Source organism: Coturnix japonica, chromosome 13, assembly GCF_054131305.1.
Source record: "Coturnix japonica strain WE chromosome 13, WE-NBRP24, whole genome shotgun sequence".
Taxonomy (NCBI): Eukaryota; Metazoa; Chordata; class Aves; order Galliformes; family Phasianidae; genus Coturnix; species Coturnix japonica.
The window spans coordinates 13,880,084-13,898,746 of record NC_140675.1 but is presented as its reverse complement, the minus strand read 5'-3'; the positions used below and the strand labels follow the sequence as shown (position 1 = coordinate 13,898,746).

At 45.7% G+C, this 18,663-nt stretch overlaps 1 protein-coding gene across 3 annotated transcripts; it reads left to right on the top strand.

Annotated features, from left to right (window-relative positions):
* Window positions 1-5,335: 5,335 nt before the first annotated feature.
* On the top strand, window positions 5,336-18,659 carry ZNF598 (zinc finger protein 598, E3 ubiquitin ligase). Of its 3 annotated transcripts, none has more exons than XM_015876842.3 (12): window positions 5,336-5,583; window positions 7,860-7,972; window positions 8,819-8,948; window positions 10,533-10,744; window positions 11,039-11,256; window positions 11,672-11,789; window positions 12,835-13,016; window positions 13,947-14,016; window positions 14,631-15,391; window positions 15,722-15,857; window positions 16,100-16,244; window positions 16,446-18,659. In XM_015876842.3, the coding sequence occupies exons 1-12, from the start codon at window positions 5,395-5,397 to the stop codon at window positions 16,791-16,793; spliced, it is 2,622 nt and encodes an 873-aa protein (XP_015732328.2). In that variant the 5' UTR covers window positions 5,336-5,394; the 3' UTR covers window positions 16,794-18,659. The 3 variants fall into 3 exon arrangements, 2 of the variants coding, with proteins under 2 accessions (XP_015732328.2, XP_015732327.2); XM_015876841.3 differs by having other exon boundaries at window positions 13,944-14,016; XR_014933833.1 differs by lacking the exon at window positions 13,947-14,016.
* The last annotated feature ends 4 nt before the right edge of the window (window positions 18,660-18,663 follow it).

The following is an 18,663-nucleotide window of genomic DNA, read 5'->3' as shown; positions in this document are numbered from 1 at the left end:
TCAATAACGAAAGTGAGCTAATACTCAGATGTGTATGCACGGAGTATATTTGGCTCCAGTCGGAGGCATGTTTACTGTAAGGGGGAAGAGTTGTGAAATGAATCCGTTCTTTGACAGCTCTGAGATCTCTTAACCAAATCCCACACAACCCCAAAGCGTTCTCCTATTTTCTTTCTGAAGTCTAATTAGCTGAGGCTACATTGCACAGGCAGCTATATGCATGGAAGGTGACTGGAGCAGAGAGCTGCAAAGTATGGAGCTGAGAACCAAATTTGCCTGTAAGCTCCACCTGGAGCGTGTTTAGTTTGGCATGAGTGGTGCTGGGTTAGGAGCTGTATTAGTGAAACCCTTTGAGATAGCAGAAAGGAGGCACATAGCAGCCTTGTGAATTATCAGTGTGAGCAAAACTGAACGAGTGACAAACGTGTTGCAGTAACAGGAAGCAACATCCTGCTGTCCATAGCAGCTACAGTGGCACAAGCAACCATGGGGCTGGTGCGGCCAAGCTGCTTTGCTTTGTCCGCTGATGTTTGCTACCTTAATGCTGGTTGGGAGCTGAGCTCTCCCTGGGCCTTCATTCTGTTCTGGGAATTTGCACGTTGGCTCTTCACCTTGAAAGCTTAATGCTGCTTCTTCCCCCCGCTGTTCTCTGAATTCCCGTCGAGGCGCAGTGCCTCCGTTAGCTGCACTTATTGTGCTCTCATCCCCCAGAGAGCAGTTGCTAAAGAAAACCCTACCACCACTGCCTTAAAATACACCTCTGCTTCCCAGCATGTACCTCTGTTTGTGCTGCAGGGATGGATCTCTCCCTGCTCCTCGCCCCCTTTAAGGAATCACTGCTTTTTAGAAGAGAGAAGCTCGTATTATCGAACTATGTTTGTTCTCAAATATAGATTTTGGAGGAAAATTCCCTTGTGAAATCCAAAATTGTTCAAAGCACATTGTGCCTCCTGGCAAATCAGAGGGCAGAAGCGTGTGTGCGCCTCTCTGCTACCCAACTCCTAGAAACAAAAACAAGCTCTTGTTTAAAGTCATTGCAGGCTGGGGTATCAAACTAACAGAGCTGTTAGTTGGTCCCACAGATACAACTGTTGGCATGTTTGATCCCAAATGGGGAGGAAAAAAAGAGCAAACCTGCTGACACTGTGCAGCTTGAAATGCTACGCAACAGGTTGCAGTGTGCCACAGCCAACCAGCAAGAGCTCAGCAACAGGGAGAGCTCAGCAAAAGGGCTGGAAATGTAGGAAAAATGAGGAAGTTTTTGCTTTTAAATAAGATTTGTCAAGTGAAAGCGTATCTCGGTGTTGTGCTCTAAGTGCCTTCACTGTAAATGAACCGCATCTGCCTCAAGCTGCGAGGCTGAAATTAATCTTAGGCATAACCTTTAGGTCTGCACTTTGACAGTATTTTAGTGCTAAGTCATAAATATTTGATCTGCTGCTCTTCTGAATGAAATGGATTTGTTGTGCTCATCTGCAGGTTATCAATTATTCCGCAGTATATTCACTGCTGATTAAATGACTCCAAGAGTACCTTTTTCTTCTGATATTATCGTGTGATATTTAGGGAATAAGCACAGAAATTAACTGCCATTGGCATCAGTGTGAACCCTTAAATGTGGGGGGAAAACGCCACCATCTTGACAACACATAGAGCCAAGTACCAACCAAGATGTTTGCAACAGACACTGAAGCTTAGTTAATTGAATATGATTGCATCTCTTTACGGTTTTAGGTCACACATAGTGCTCAGATCCGGACTCCATCTGCAGTCCAGGGAGAAATAAACCAACATCCTTAAACTATCAGCAAAGAATGATTCAATCCACTGAAAGACTATTATAAAAACCTCTTTGCACCGCGAAATAAATGACTGCACACCCATGAGTCACACAGGCTGGTTGTGTGGTTCTGCACAGTGACGACGAGCTGACAAACGGCTTTGGAAAGAAAAGTCTGGGCATTGGCTTTTTAGCAATTCTTCATTCTTCTTGCTGGAGTTCCAGACGTCAGGAAAGCAAGAGCATCTTCTGCAATGACACAGAGATGGCGCAGAGGTTTTCCTTTAATTTTACATGCCATGCACAGGGCCAGCACACAGCAGGGCTGCTGCCAAAGGGTTTCTGCTCTTCCACAGAGCATGCAGTGAGGACCAGAAGCAGGATTAAAGCAGATCTGAGCTCTGCTGAAGGCTGCAGAAACCAGAAGTGTGGGGACTGTGTTTGTTAGGATCGTGTTTGTAGAAGGCAGGGCTGGAGCTGGCCCCCATCTTGCACCTTACAGCTCTCTATTAGAAAGAAACTTCCTATTGGTGGGAGGTTGGACTGGATGATGTTGTATGTCTTTTCCAGCTTATCCTATGATGCTTTGGTTCCATGACTCCTGCATTCACTTTAAAACCAAGGACTCACTGAGACTGCAAACAGCAACCAGTACGAAAAGTCACTCTGAGCTGTTGTATATTGTATTGCTGATGGGAGTTGAGCTTATTGGCAAATGGACACAAAACCATCAGCGGTCCATTCCTACTACAGGACCCAGAGCTGGAATCTGCCAAGCAGAAACTCCAGTTGTGCCCTGTGGCTTTGTCACACTGTTCGATGCGATGAGTAATATCACTTTTAAGCCTAATTATGCAGGTGTATTTATTATCCTGGGCTTGGCCATGGCGCTGGTGTACTTGCGTAATTTCACAGACGAGTGACACTTAAGACAGCACATTACTGTCGGCAGCCTCCATCTCATTTCATGCTAATTGCTCTCCAAAATGGTGTGATGTAGTTTGGGCACAAAAACATTTCCAACAGTATCATTAATTCGGAGGAGGGGGGTTACATTTCATGAAGTAATTGCAGCCAACATCCTCAGCCATTCCTAATTATTTAATACAGCCCCGTCCAAACCCACTTCGGTGTCGATTATCTGCTCTCTACTTTGAAGTGTGATAAATGGGTCTCTTTAGGAGGAAGTAAATATTACCTGCTGTACACAATGACCCAAAATGTGGAATTACTTAGTTGATCTGTTTTCCAAAATACTCATCTCATATATTACTTGATTTATTCTATAGCACAGAAGTTGCTCAGTGCTGCTGTGTTGGACAAGATAACATCATGACACACTGTGATGGACTCAATATGTTTTTTTAAATGATCATTTATGCATCAGAGAAATGAAGACCCCCCTTTTAAGACAACTGACAAGGAATTCAGTGAGAAGAAAGCAGGTCTGAATGATGGAGGTGCTGCTTATCCAGGTTTCCAGAGAGCAATAATGAACAAGAGTAGATCCTAAGAACTTACTGCACATATAATATGTGACTTAATTTGGTTTGTCACCATTTCCCTTCCTAGAAAAGTGACTTCATTTTGAGGTGTTCTATCGCAAAGTCAACATGTTGTGCCAACAAGTGTAACCTGGGTGTCTGTCTACCACGTAGCTCCTTCAATGAGGCATTGAGTGTCCTGGGGTCACTCCTCAGGCCCCTCGAACACCACTCATAGGAGAAACACATGGAAAATGGGACCACTGTGTCATTTCCAGGACAGATGGCAGCCTTGACTCAGGGGATGGGACTCCAGGAATGTTTGCTAATTGCGGTGCTGTGATGCTCATCTGCTGACACACGTGATGATGTGGTAGAACAAGTGCCCAGTGCCAAGACCTTGGCATTTCTTTGGACTTTTTGACAGATCCAGCAGCATTCCTTTCTTTGAATTGAATCAGCACTTGATTTTCCATAGAAATGAGCTCTGCACTGAATATTTTGTGAGAATCCAGGAGAAAGAAAGATGGGACGTCACAAAAACCTGAAATAAAACCCAGCTGGAGCCTATCTCTGCGCCATCTTCACCTCCAGAGGAACATGGCTGCTGAGCCGCGTTGCCTTTGCTCTCAGTGCTCCTGGAGCACCCTCTTCTGTCTGAGGGGCTGCAGCTCTGCTCTGTGAGCACCAATACAACACCAGCACCTTCCAGACGTGAGCTCAGCCCTCAAAGCAAGAGCGGGATCACAGGTTCCTCAGCCAACAACCTGACGTGGCGATGATCAACTCGAGCTCCATTACCTCGTTCCTGAAGCACCGGGCAGCCGTCGTGTGCTCGGATATTAAACGCATGAATCACTGCCTGCAATACGTACCCAAACAACATCGTTTTTTGCTCTACCTCCCCTATGAGGACAGGCTGAGGGAGTTGGGTTTGTTCAGCCTGGAGAATAGAAGGTTGCGGGGTGACCTCATTGCAGCCTTTCAATACCTGACGGGAACTTACTGCCAGGAGGGGAGTAAACTCTTGGAAAGGGCTGACAATAGCAGGACACGGGGAAATGGTTTTAAGTTAAAAGAGGGAAGATTTAGGTTGGATGTTAGGGGGAAGTTCTTCACTAGGAGAGTGGTTAGGCCCTGGAACAGGCTGCCCAGGGAGGTTGTGGATGCCCCGTCCTTGGAGGTGTTCAAGACCAGGTTGGACGGGGCCATGGGCAACCTGATCTATGGGGTCTCTATGGGGATCTATGGGGTCTATGGGGATCTATGGGGTCTCCTGGGCAACCTGATCTAGTAAAGGTGTATGTTTGGTGGCCCTGCCAGGCAGGGGGGTTGGAACTACATGATCCTTGAGGTCCCTTCCAACCCGGGTCATTCTGTGACTCTGTGATTCTGTGTGTGTAACTAACGTATGCGTTAACACAAATATTTGTGCTATTGTTTCACTGTGTGCAATATTCTGTTTTCTCTGATCTTTTGTGTATGTTTTGGGGTTGGTTTGTCTTATCAGTCGCACGCAGCTTATCAGACAGCTCTATGAGCCCCTTCTGGTGTTCAGGAGCCGTGTGGATGGGTTGGGGTTGGGTTAAGGGGATAATGGAGATCCTTTATGACATTAATAAGCATCCACCATGGGGCTGTTTGCACCATAGGGGCATAACAGAGCCCAAAGCACAACACAATCACAGCACATCCCGAGCTGGGAGGCACGGATAAGGATCACGGAGCACAACTTTGCCCAGAAACACTCAAAATTAGACCTAAAACCCCACATAGCAATACAGGGCCCCGGCAAGGAAGTGCTGCAGGGGGCGCTCCTCCATGATGGCGGCCCGGAAGAGCCGGGGGGCGGCCTAGACCGCGCTCTCTATGGTCGCCCTCTGGGTGACGCCAGGAGGCGTGGCGGACCGGATGTCATCGCAGGATAAGCGGCAGAGCGAGGCGGCGCTCTAGGCTAAAACTCTATGGTTAACCCAGAGACACGCCGTGCAGTGCGGCTCTCTATGGTCGGCGGTCGAGCAGAAAGTCGCTACGCGGAGTCTATCCAGGGCGGCGCTCTAGGCTTTCTCTCGATGGTGCTGGCGGTTGCTAGGTGGTGCGGGGCCTAGGCCGCGGCGGGTCGGCGCCGCCATGGCCGCCTCGGCCTCGGGCGTGGCGGCGTCGGGGCCGGCGGAGGGTCCGTGTGTGCTGTGCTGCGGGGAGCTGGACGTGGTGGCCTTGGGCCGCTGCGATCATCCCATCTGCTACCGCTGCTCCGTGCGGATGCGGGCTCTGTGCGGAGTGCGGTACTGCGCCGTGTGCCGGGAGGAGCTGGGCCAGGTGAGGCCTGGGGGGAACAGGGACAGAGGGGAGAAGTGAAGCCTCGGCCGGGCCGGGAGGAACAACGGCCCTTAGGGGGAGGGAGGAGGCGAAACGCGGACGAGGATCGCGGCGGTCGCTGTGTTGGTGTTGACGAGGCGCTGCCCCGCCGTCCCGATCTGCTGTTGGGATTTGGGCCATCAGCGCGTCGCCACGCGGCAGTGATGGAGCACAGGGGGTGATGGAGCACAGGGTGTGATCCTGATGGACGGGAAGACTCAACATGAACCAGCAGTGCGCTCTGGCAGCTCGGAAAGCAAATGGGATCCTGGGCTCCATCAGGAGAGGGGTGGTCAGCAGGGATAGGGAGGTGATTGTCCCTCTTTACTCGGCTCTTGTGAGGCCCCATCTGTTGTACTGTGTCCAGGTGTGGAGCCCTCAGTACAAAAAAGACATGGAGATTTTGGAAAGGGTCCAGAGGAGGGACAGGAAGATGATCAGGGGGCTGGAGCACCTCCCCTATGAGGACAGGCTGAGGGAGTTGGGTTTGTTCAGCCTGGAGAAGAGAAGGTTGTGGGGTGGCCTCACTGCAGCCTTTCAATACCTGAAGGGAACTTACTGCCAGGAGGGGAGTAAACTCTTGGAAAGGGCTGACAATAGCAGGACATGGAGAAATGGTTTTAAGTTAAAAGAGGGAAGATTGAGGTTGGATGTTAGGGGGAAGTTCTTCACTAGGAGAGTGGTTAGGCCCTGGAACAGGCTGCCCAGGCAGGTTGTGGATGCCCCGTCCTTGGAGGTGTTCAAGACCAGGTTGGAAAAAACCTCTGAGATCCCACTGAGCACATCCCTCAGTGCCACATCTCTGTGGTTCTTAATACCTCCAGGGATGGTGACCCCCATCCTCTGCCCTGGGCAGCAGTGCCAATGCCCGACTGCTCTTTTGAAGAAGAGTTTCCCAGTAGCCATAGTGAGCTTCCCCTGGTGCAACTTAAGACCACTTAAGAGTACCTCTATAACACTGCTCTGTCTGTCCATCCCAAGGAAGGAGATATGGGCCAGTATGTGTCACATCACGTGCCCTCAAATGAGCTGAACACGTATGTAGGATCTAAGCCAGGATCTGTTCCCTTTGAGTAGCGTGTGGAGTTAGAAGAGCCATATTTAGGTCACCTGATCTCAGCTGGTGCTGCACTGGTTGGTGTATGTAAGTGTCACAACGTGATGTCCAGAAGAAATGGAAGTAACTTTAAAGATGGCCGGCATTGCGCTGTGTGATGGAGGAGAAAGCAGGATATACTTGTTATGGTAATGTGTGCTCTCAGTGGTGCGTAATTGCTGTGCTGGAGTTAGGCAGGATTGCTTGTTGATCTATGATGTTACCCCGATGTGTGCTTGGGTCAGGCTTGGAGGACTGGTCAGCGTGTTTGTTAGACATGAGTGTGTTTGTCCTTGGAACTGCTGCAGGAATCTGTGATGGACTGAAGTGATAAAATCTGCTTTTCTGCTGTTTGTTCCTCCCTTCTGAAACTTTCTTCAGGTTGAAATGAAATGAACTTCATGGAAACAAATGGTTTTAAACATAATGTGTTTGATATTTATCCCCAGACCATCAGACTCGTAGTCACTTTGTTTTAAGCCTGACATTTCAGAGAGGTGTTTGCTTATGTGTGTGTGTATATACACACATGTATATACTACACCAGCGCTGCCCAAGCTCAGCATGTTCTCCAGCAGACCAACAGTAGGCAGCAGTGGGAGCAACCAGATCCTTATAGAATGGATGCACCGTACAAATAATTTGGGAAGTGATGTAGCAGTTTCCCTCGCTCTACTCATATATGAGGAAAGAGGAAGCAGTGGTCTCCCCATCAGACCCTGAGTCATGTCACTTTCCCTTGCAGGATGGTCTGTCTGTGTGCTCTCCTACTGGGAGACAGGAGGCAGCTGAGCACAGGGCTCCAGGCAATGAGTGGGTTGCATTGCTTGGAGATATTTATACCCTGAGTGCGTGGTTGTGGTAGTCAAACATCATAAAGGACTTACCTAATCTAGTTCAAAATCCAAAGACCAGGCAAGTCCAACTCACCGTGTGCTGCTCTTACTGGAAGCTGATAAGCAGTTGTAATAGTTCAGCTGACGGTTGTAGGGACAGCGAGCAGTGGTGACACACAGCTCTGGCCCTGTTATCTGAGCCATTGGCTGTGGTGAGATCCCAATAAATGAAGCTCGTGCTGTGGAGTTTGTCTGCCATCCTGAATACTGCACAGCCTCTGATCCCTGTGCTGTGTTGCCCACAGGTCGTCTTTGGGCGGAAGCTGACATCTTTCTCCTCAATAGCACTTAACAAGTTGCAGCATGACAAGAAGTATGACATCTACTTTATGGATGGAGAAGTTTATGCGCTGTACAGGTAAGTACGAGAATCGTTTCTGTAATTTGTCTTTAAAAACATCACATTGTTGTCTATGTTATGTGGCCAGAATTGCCTTCCTTAATGGAACAATGTGGCTTTATGGAAATGCTGACTTCAGTGCAGTGTCCATTGGTCACAGGTAGGAAGGGAGCAGCTCCTCTGTTAGATGTACAGAGCCTTTCCCACCAGGAGTTGCTTTTTGCTTCTTTACCAATGGAAAACTTGTCTATAATTTGCATTTCATGAGATCGGGCATTGGATTTTGGTGAGCAGAAGCAGTTGGAAACGTGTTCTGATTAATTATACACCAGCCCTGGGAATTGCTTTTGATGATACCATTTCTGGAGGGCTGCTGAGATTGCCCACAGAACAGTAATGAATTGCGAGTGAGTGGGGGTTCCCACTGAGACCAGTGCTCTGCCTTCAGTGCTTGTTGGGCGTCATGCTTGCTTTTATCTCCCCACCCCATCATATACTTCAGTTACTGTCAGTATAAGTCATAACTAAATCAGATGTGAATGCAGCCCACATCAGCTCAATCTTCGGTAAGGCAGGAGTGTGTTGCACAGACGTGTTTCTGTCCACCTGCAGCTGCGTGCTGGTGCTGTGCTACTTACACAGTGATTGCTCAGCTCTCTTATAGTTCAAGCCTCCATGTAACTTTCTCTTCTGTTCCTGACTGATGACAAAGTATTCTTGGAATAAACAGAATGATGACCTTGTTACAAGTAGCAATAAGAATGCAGAATTCTTCCAAGGACAGAATGTTTATCTTTCAATAAGGATATCAATTTGCTGAAATGGAATTGAATAACTTTTAGCAAATCTTTCTTTGTCTCTTAGGAAGCTGCTGCAGCATGAATGCTTTTTATGTCCAGATTTGAAGCCATTCAATACCTTTGCAGATCTGGAACAGCACATGAGAAAGCAGCATGAACTCTTCTGTTGCAAACTCTGTGTTAAACACTTAAAGGTGAGTTGGTTCAATGCTTTAATGTGAGGGAAGGAGAGGGTGGTTCCTTGTGTGACCTGCAGCAGTACTTACAGGGGTGGGCAGAAGGAGATGCTTTCTCACTCTGCTGCCTGGGTTTCTCCTGTCTGCCTGCAGTCAGGTCAGTTGATTTCTAGTGAGACTTTCTTCTTCCATAAACTGATTAATGAAAGAGACCTGAAGGTTCTAAATGGATTATGTTTTAAATTAAACCCAATCACATTAATAAGCTTCTGAGGTTAGCTCCTCCCCCACAATGCCTGTAAATACCAAACCCTATCTGTCTGATAGGAAGATAATCCTGTGTTGTAGACAAGCTTTGTTATAACTCTAACTGCAGTGATTTAGATATCTATTAGGACTTATGATGACTTTATGAACTAAATCTGTAACTGAGAAAATATAAGTGGTGGTTCAGAAAGGAATGTGCATCATAGAGTGATGGATTTCTCTCTCAGCTCAGAGTCACTGTAGCATTTACAGTTGAATCATGTACAGGATGAGAATCGATCCTAAGTGGCATGTCTGTATCAAGCCTTAAAACTACTCATCTTACTGCTGCCATCACTGGCCTTTTTTGTTTCTTAACCCATTTGAATTTTGCTTAGAACAGCTGCTGTTTGATCAGTCAGGCAATGCTTTTTTCAACCTGAAAGTCAGAATTCCACCTTTCCCTGGAGCTCAGGCTTTTCTTGTTTGGGTTTCTTTTTATTTCTCAGTGATGTGTCAGGCAAAATCAGCTGTTGTTGTTAAACGAATGTTGGGGCTGCTACTCTTTGTGTCTAATAGTAGTCAGCATTATTTATTGTTGTAGGAGGGAGTTTAATGCATGAGCATGTATTTTTAGAACTCATTACATGCAGTTTTACACATGCATTTGTTTTCTGTGAAACCAATTGAAGATCAAATCAGAGAAATGCATTTACATTGTGAACATGTTCTGATTCACAGTTGGTTCCTGCAGGTCACACTGTAGGATGTTGCCCAAAGGGGCAGGATCCAGGAGTTGTCAGGGTTGACTTGAATGAAGACCAACACATCTTTTTTGCAGGGTTATTTTTCACTGAACTGATTTGAAAGCTTCTGTAGTGTTGATACCCACTGCAGATAAGTTCTTAAACTCACAGAAGCTTCAGTCAGTCAGTGCTAGCAAAGCCAAGTGAACCTTTTCCCAGAGACAGTTAAGATTCCTTGTTAAAGAGACAAGAAATAAAGGATGTTCTGTTCTCAAGGATATGCTGATCTTCCTGGCATCTTCAGAACCCTTTCTACCAAAACAGCCTGTGTGTTGTGAGCCAATCTTCTGCCCCTCCCAACACAATGCAGAATTTGTTCCCTGAACAGAATTGTTCTCAGGAAAGGAGAAAGGGTGAAGTTGATCTGTTTCCAGTGTTTGGGGTGAGTGAAGTGTAAGTGAGGTGCAAGTTTGGATTTATCAGCTAAATCTTGGTTCCCAGTCACTGCAAATTTGAGTTGTGAGTTGTCGGATTGCATCTTTTTAAAGCAAATCTGTGACTGGTGCAGGTAAGTTGTGCAGAGCCTCCCTTACTCCATTCTTTTCTTCAGATTTTTACATATGAAAGGAAGTGGTACACTCGGAAGGACCTTGCTCGCCATCGAATCCATGGAGATCCAGATGACACCTCTCACCGTGGGCATCCCCTGTGTAAATTCTGTGACGAGCGTTATTTGGATAACGATGAGCTGCTGAAACACCTGAGACGAGATCACTACTTTTGTCACTTCTGTGACTCTGACGGTGCTCAGGAGTATTACAGGTTTGCAGAAACCATTTCATTTTTCTTTCTGTAGCTGAAACTTTAGAAGAATAGTTTGGATCTGTGAGTTTTCTGGAAAGCAGTGCTTGAAGAGAGGGTGCAGGAAGGTTGGCTATGGGCTCTCCTGCTCCTTAAACCAACAGCTGCAGTAACCACTTTCTGTTTAGTTCGTGTTTTAAAGTCTTCCTCTTTGGTGTTAATGTTAAGCATTGGCAGATAAGGGTGAAGGATAATTGTATACCACTGGTAAAATATGTTTGGAGAATTGCAGCTCAGCCTCTTTTCTTTCTCCAGTGATTACGAATATCTTCGCGAACACTTCCGTGAAAAGCATTTCCTTTGTGAAGAGGGACGGTGCAGTACGGAGCAGTTCACCCATGCTTTCCGCACTGAAATCGATTACAAAGCACACAAAACAGCCTGTCACAGCAAGAACAGGGCCGAGGCCAGGCAGAACCGGCAGATAGATCTTCAGTTTAACTATGCTCCTCGGCACCAGAGGAGAAACGAGGGTGAGTGTGGCTGGGGGGCGTTGTGATGGCCAGGAATGTATTCATTCTTTTTGCTTTGGTATTCAGAAACATCTGGTGAAGACTTTCTGGCTAGGAAGTTTCTTTGCAGAAGGGTGAGAAACCCTGGAACCAGGGCTCTGAGAGGTTGGGGAGTTTGTTCTTGAAATAGCCAGAAGTTGACAGAGCCACAGCATCATGAATGTGATTTCAGAGCTGGCTTTGCTTTGGGTGAGGAGATGGAGCAGACTTTTCTTCCATGTGGAACATACAGACTTTTACAATTCCTGGAAGTTTGATAGACTGCTTAATCATCAGAAGGAAATCAAGATAGATTTATTTGTACTAATGTATTTTTGCTCATTTTTGGGCATAGTATGGTGCCCAGATTAGAGAAATAACTGTCCTTCCTGTTCAGGTGTTATAGGTGGAGAGGACTATGAAGAAGTTGACAGGTACAACAGGCAAGGGAGGTCAGGCAGATTGGGTGGCCGAGGAAGTCAGCAGAACAGAAGAGGCAGCTGGAGATACAAGAGGTGAGTAGCACAGCATTGTGTGGATTTCTGTTGCTGCTTAGTGCTCTTGCTCAATTTGCAATTAACAGAGCTCTGGTGAACGGGTTGGAAGGAAGTAGGGACAATATTTGGAAGCTTCCATAGTGAATCCTTAACTGAGAGTACAACTAGTTTTCAGTGCAAGCTTGTGTGCTGGCTGTGTGCCTGGTGAAAGTGAAATTACCCTGTGAAGTTTAAGCTTCCTGGACTTGCCAAAGAAAGCAAACACTGATCTTCAACACATGGGTTAACTGAAATCACAATTCTTAATTTCAGCAACTATGGTTGTGCTAACTTCTTTTTAGAAGGATTTTTGTGAAGTAAGTGGTAAATCCTTGGAGGTTTAATGGAATTTTTGGTCTGAGTAACTGTGAAATTCCTATTCTAAGGCCCATGCTTTTTCACTGAACAAACAGATCTCTGTGTGGCCAGACTGAGTGCTTTGGAAAAAGAAGAGGGTTAAGTATTGAAATGAAAGTTTGCGTTTATTTCTCTTTTCATGCATATAAGACCTGAGTGCTTTTTATGTGCTGCACCTCTATTTTAATTCTTACTCTCACTGGATGGTCAGCTGGTTCATTACTGGTAATTTCACTGGGGAAGAAGTCCATCTCTAAACACCTTCGTATCTTGGTGTTGCATGTAGATTTTGCATTCTTTGAGAGTTTGTTATGAGCCACATTTCAAAGGATCACTTTGGTCTACAAATAATTCTGTACATTTGAAAATAAGAGAAGAAAGTGTCAGTATCGTTGGTCTTGTCTCTCCCAGTTCACTCCAGTTTGATTTCTTCTATCTTGGATTGTTATCGCCACATGTAGAACTTGCAGATCCCTGATTAAAATGTCACCTTCCTCACTAAGGGTGTATTGGAAGAGTGGGTTTGTTTCAGCCTTCTCAGCAGGTGGCAGCATAAGGCCAGGGATGGACATCAGAGCTTACTGCAGAGAGGGGCGAGGTGGAGTGGGAGGCAACAGTGCTTCATAATCCTTGCTGTTTTACCAAGAAAATCTGCCCTGTTCTGTAGGGAAGAAGAAGACAGAGACGTTGCAGCAGCAGTCAGGGCATCTGTAGCTGCTAAACGGCAGGAAGAGAAGAAACGGGGAGAAGACAAAGAGGACGGCAGCAGTAGAGGCAAAAAGGAAGACTTGAGAGATTCTGAAGTACCCAGCTCCAAACGTGTGCCAAAGTCTTCAAGTGAAGCTACAGGTTAGTGCTGAACATGTTCTGCAGCTGCAGGGAGGCATGGAGGTGTGGTGATGGGTCCTGAGATCAGCTTGGCCAAAGTGTGAATTGCCATACATTGTTTTCAAAAGCCAGTGGATAAGGAGGGAGCTGTGCAGTGTCTTAAGCGTTGTTTTGGTATTACCGTTGTTCCAAATCCATTTTCCACTGTACTATTGCTCCTACAACAGGGTTCCTGCTCAAAATTTATATGCTTCCATAATGAGCTGAGAGCTGCTGAGAGCTTGGTTGTCTAATGGGTACAGCTCAGCTGGGGATGACAGGCAAGGCTATCTTGCCCTGCTGCTAGCCCAGCTTTTACTGCATGCATGTCAAAGCTGTTATCAATCTGTTCTTAAGCTGATGCAGTCCACAGCACTGCGTTTTAAGACAAAGCCTAATTGGGAATGATTTATGTTTTGATGAAAACTGACTGCCCAGGAGCTAATTGTTTAGCAGTGTGGGCATCTGTGCAGCAGAGGTATTGAACAGCTCAGAGGAGCAGCTATCCAAGTGGCAAATCAGCATTCTGAGTCAGAATATCCTAACCTTGTGCAGGAAGCTGATTGCTGGCCTCTGGGAGAAGCATAGAGCAGGCAGCTGGGGGCATTGGCTTCTTAGTCGTGAAGGAATCCTCTAGAGGCTGTCTTATCAACCAGTGTTTGCTCATATTAAGTTCCGTGAATTGCTTGTATGTTAGAGCCTGATGTCATAATGGTGAATGTGGTTAACAGAAGGAAATGGTGATACATGGACTTACTGCCCTTTTGGAATGTCGGTTAATGACATCAGCAGCTGCTGAAAATGGATCTTATTAATGCTGCTGTCATATTCGTTCATAGCTTTCACTTTGAAACTGCTGGATTTGTGTTGAATGTATTTTTTTTGCTCTTTCTGTCAATACCCCAAAAGAAGCAGCTGCTAATGGTGCTTTAAGCCAAGATGACTTTCCAGCAATTGGTTCTGCAGTGGGACCTCTACAAGGGTAAGTCTGTGCAAGACTGCAGCAATGAGAAAGCTGATTTAGAAACTTACTTGGGCGGTGTGTTTTTGGAAGAATTAGTTTGATGGATCACTTGAATTGCAGGTGCTCCCCTCTCTCAGTTTCCCGTCTGCTTTGACCCGTTTCTTTGTTAGCTGCTGCATGAACAGCATGGGCTGTTGCTTCAGTGTGTGCACTGCAGTCAGGAACACTGAAAAGTTCCCTGTAACTCTGCTCATTTTTAACTCAGTAGCTTGTCTTAAGGGAGCCATATGCTGTTGGGCTTTTTTAATTCATCATCTTGTTAAATGGGTGGTAACTCTATTTATGGAGTCTTTGCAGGATATGGATGCTAAAATGTACTAGAAGCCTGCATGTATGGCTTGCTGGTCAAGGTAAGGTGCTCATAAGACAGCAAGGTTAGTGAGTCTGCTTTGAAGAGGACTCACCCAGACACGGTTTGTGTATTTGCATCCTGTTAATGGTTATGCCAGCTGTGCCACTGTAAGTGATGGATTGAAGGAGAATGCTGTTGGGCATGGAGCCTCTTTTGCTTGGTGGAGTTTTGCTGTCTGTGCAGTGGTGGTGTAACTAGGTGCGCATTTCCTTTCTTGCAGCTCTGCGCAGCTAGCAGCAGTTAAGCTTAAAGAAGATTTCCCAAGCTTGTCATCCTCTGCAGCACCTGCTGTCTCTTCTGGGATGTCTTTGACGTATACAGCGACTGCAAAGAAAACAGCTTTTCAAGAGGAGGATTTTCCAGCTCTGGTGTCTAAAATGAGGCCTAACAATAAAACAGTAACTAACATCACATCTGCGTGGAACAGTGGTTCCAGTAAAAATGTGGTCAAAGCCATTAGCACCCCTTGTGTAAATCAGATACCCAAAAAATCATACTCCTTGAATAGCACTAAAGGTAATAAGAAGAGCAATAAACTCTCTCAGTCAGATGATGAAGACGGCAGTAGTGGTTTGACAACCCAGGAGATAAGGAACACACCAACAATGTTTGATGTATCATCTTTGCTGGCAGCTTCTACCTCACAAACTTTCACAAAAGTAAGCAAGAAAAAGAGGATGGGGGTTGAGAAGCAGAGACCGTCATCCCCACACCTGTTACAGGAGACATCATTGCCCAGGTCATGTAATGAAAAGCTGCCAGAAGCAGAGCGGACATCAAACACTGCTTCTGCTCTTCATGCCTCTGACAGATCTGCAGCTGTCGTGAATGGTCATTCAGAAAAATCATTAGCAGTCTGTAGTACACCCAAAGAGCCCCCTGGCCTTAAAAAGCCCACAGTGACGAACCAGTGCCCTTTACCTCAGGAAGACTTCCCAGCTCTTGGGAGCTCAGGATCAGCTCGAATGCCACCGCCACCAGGTAGGCATTGCAGGGCAGCAACAGCTTTCATGGCTGTAGCTTAGAGAAATGTGGCTGAAGTTAAAGGGCAGTAACACAGTCTTGAAAGTCCGCTCTTTGTAGAGAAATATCAGGCACTATGAAGCACTTCTTGACCTGAACGTTAAGGCAACAGATTTCCACCTCTTTAATATTTAAGTTTCTTCTGAAATAGTGATGACTGCACTGTTGACTGTTACTTCTTAATGCTTCTGGAGAGTACATCAGACTGTTGGTGTTAATTTTACTTGCTGGTATGTGGGTGCCACAGATATGTGCTCTAACTTCCTGCACATTTCTGCTTTCATTTAGGCTTTAACACTGTGGTGCTATTAAAGAGTCCTCCTCCGCCTCCGGGACTGTCAGTGCCTGTTAGTAAACCCCCACCAGGTTTTGCTGTAATTCCATCCACCAGTATCTCTGAACCTGTCACTACATCTTTAAAAGAGTAAGTAAAAGTCCTTTTGGTTAAAGTTACTTTACATGTTGCATCTCAAGATAGGCCAAAGAAGATTCAAACAGAGCACAAAATGCTGAGTGGGTTACCATAACCATGTGATGCTGACAGAAATTGCACATGTAGCTGAGTGGAGAAAGGGAGAAAAGAATAATCATGTCATGTACGTCTGCAGCATATTTCCATAATGTGAACCAGTATCCAATTCCTTTTTTTTTTTCCCCCAAATGCAGGCCAAAATCCAGCCATGGGACATACTTAATACCTGAAAACTTTCAGCAGAGGAACATCCAGCTAATACAATCCATCAAAGAATTCCTCCAAAGCGATGAGTCCAAGTTCAATAAGTTTAAAACTCATTCTGGGCAGTTCAGACAGGTGAGTGGGCAAGAACCTGAAATCCTCCTCTGCTCAATTCATGTGTAGCACCTGCTTGTGGTTGATGAGTGGACTTGGTGCTCCACTGTAGCTCCTCTGTAGCATTGGCAAAGTGAGCGTGGTGTGGCCTGGCAGAGCATGAATCTTTTTATATCATTATTATTTAAGTTCCTAATCATTCCAATTTTCTTTTCCCTCAAGGGTCTGATTTCTGCAGCACATTATTACAAAAGTTGCCGAGAGCTGCTTGGAGAGAATTTCAGGAAGATTTTTAACGAGTTGCTGGTGCTGTTACCAGACACAGTTAAACAACAGGAACTGCTTTCTGCTCACAATGATTTCAAAATCAAGGAAAAGCAAAGTTCAAACAAATCCAAAAAGAACAAAAAGAATGTTTGGCAAACAGACTCCAACTCTGATCTCGACTGCTGCATCTGCCCAACGTGTAAGCAAGTACTAACGCAGCAGGACATTGCCACTCATAAAGCTTTGCATATCGAGGATGAGGAGTTCCCTTCCTTACAAGCAATCAGTAGAATCATCAGTTAGCTCTTATGAAGACCAATAAAGCAGCTTCTGTCTATGAATATGCACTTTTTGGAATGAGGTTTGACAGTGTAGTGTGGCTGAGAGCCGGTGCCGGTTGAGTACTGATACGCAGGTAACTGTTAGAGAGCCCTCAGTGCTGTTCATAAATACTGTGCAAAGGGATCACTGGATTGCGCCGTAGCTAATTAACATCCAAAGTCTGAGCTTCCGAAATGCCTGAGTAGAATTAGGCCAAAATCGCAGGGTGGGCAGGCAGGGGGCCACCTTTCTCCTGTAACATGCAATAGCTGAGAAGATACTTTCTGATCTGAAGTCTGACTGGGGACACAATAGGGGGAATATGCATCTGGCCTGGGGGGAGGGTTTCTTTCCTTAGGGGGAAGGGTGGGAGCGGAGGGTGGGGGAGATATATTGAATCACTGAAGTGAATAGAAGTGACTTCCCTTATATTCTGATTTTTGTGCTGTTTCTGTGACCACAGAAATGGAAGCAGTCAGAGGTGCAGAGATGCAGAGCTGCTCCTACTCGCTGGTGAATGGGGCCGTTTCAGTTGTGTGTGTGTAAATGCTGGGCTGCTCATATAGCTAAGAATATTCCTGTCTGAAAACTGAATTAATTTTACTACTTGAAGAATTGGGACTGATCTGTGTGATGAGTTGAGCCTGAGGTTTGAAGTTGCCTCTGACCTTTTATGTAACATGTTCTTTAAAGAAACTTCTTTTGTAGCACTGCATGTAGAACAATAATGTTAAGGCTTTACTTTCTGTAAAGCACACTTCACAGTGAGTTTATTTAATGATTGCCACGTTTCTATTTCTTGGATGTATTAATGGTGGTAGCTCCAACCAATGGCATAATGGGACATTAAATGCTGCTGATCACTGACCATGTTTATCTGCAGTGCCTTTAAGTGCATTTATCTGTTTACAGTGGTCTGCACTAATGAGGATAATTTGTTCAGACTATGGAGTGTTTACATCCTGTATCTCCCTTGGTGATGTTGGTCTGCAGTAGCTTTGCTCACGTTGTTTGCCATCTGTAACTTCCACCTCTAGGAAACAGGAGCTGAATCTATAACTTCTCCAGCAGCAACTATGATGTGACGGAGCAACACGTCCTCCCTGCAGTGCACTTCCATGGCTATAATTAAGCATCTGATTCTTGCCCATCTTTGCAGACCAGGTTTAGTTACTTTTAACATGTTGAGGTTAATTTATGTAATTTTTAAGCGACAAAACACTGCTTTTATATAAGCGTTTCTATAAAATTGAGCTCAGACCTTTACTGAAGAGCTACTTCTGGCTACAGCAGTTCTTCCTCACATTATGCTTGTTAATTTTGCTTGCTGTCAGGCTCCAAAATGCTTTTGGTTCCTTTTTCCAAGTAATTCAGACTGTTCTGAATACCTGAACGTGTTGTATTCAGCACCGGGGCCAGACTGCATGCCCTGAAAGGAGGAGGGAGGAGCGTTAGGCTGCATGGCTGTTGATAAAGCGCATGGATACATTGTGAGTAGTAACGCTTCTGTGTTCCTGGTGCGAGGCTGCTCCGGTTTGGATGCCAGCTGCCCAAGTCAGCAATAGATCCACATCATCAACATAACATCATTACAGACCCCCTTGGGTCTGTAAAGCTCAGAGGAAACAAAATGCATATATCTTCTGCGGGAGTTTTTGATGTCTTCCCTTTATTTTCCTGTTTATTTTCTTCTGTGTTAGCAAATACGTAAGTTCCCAGCTGGCAGGTTGAGAACTCACGGTGCTGCTGTAAGTTTCCTCGAGGTGCTCTGTTCTCTTTGGCTTGACGATGCAGTTTCCTTGCTCCCTGTGCTCACCTGATTAAATAAAGCATTACCAAATTTGTTCAGGCT

Coding starts and splice junctions, on each gene's coding strand:
- ZNF598 (XM_015876841.3), top strand. CDS start 5,395: ATGGCCGCCTCGGCCTCGGGCGTGGCGGCGTCGGGGCCGGCGGAGGGT. Junction 8,949..10,532: donor TCTGTGTTAAACACTTAAAG/GTGAGTTGGTTC, acceptor TCTTTTCTTCAG/ATTTTTACATATGAAAGGAA. Junction 14,017..14,630: donor GCAGTGGGACCTCTACAAGG/GTAAGTCTGTGC, acceptor CCTTTCTTGCAG/CTCTGCGCAGCTAGCAGCAG.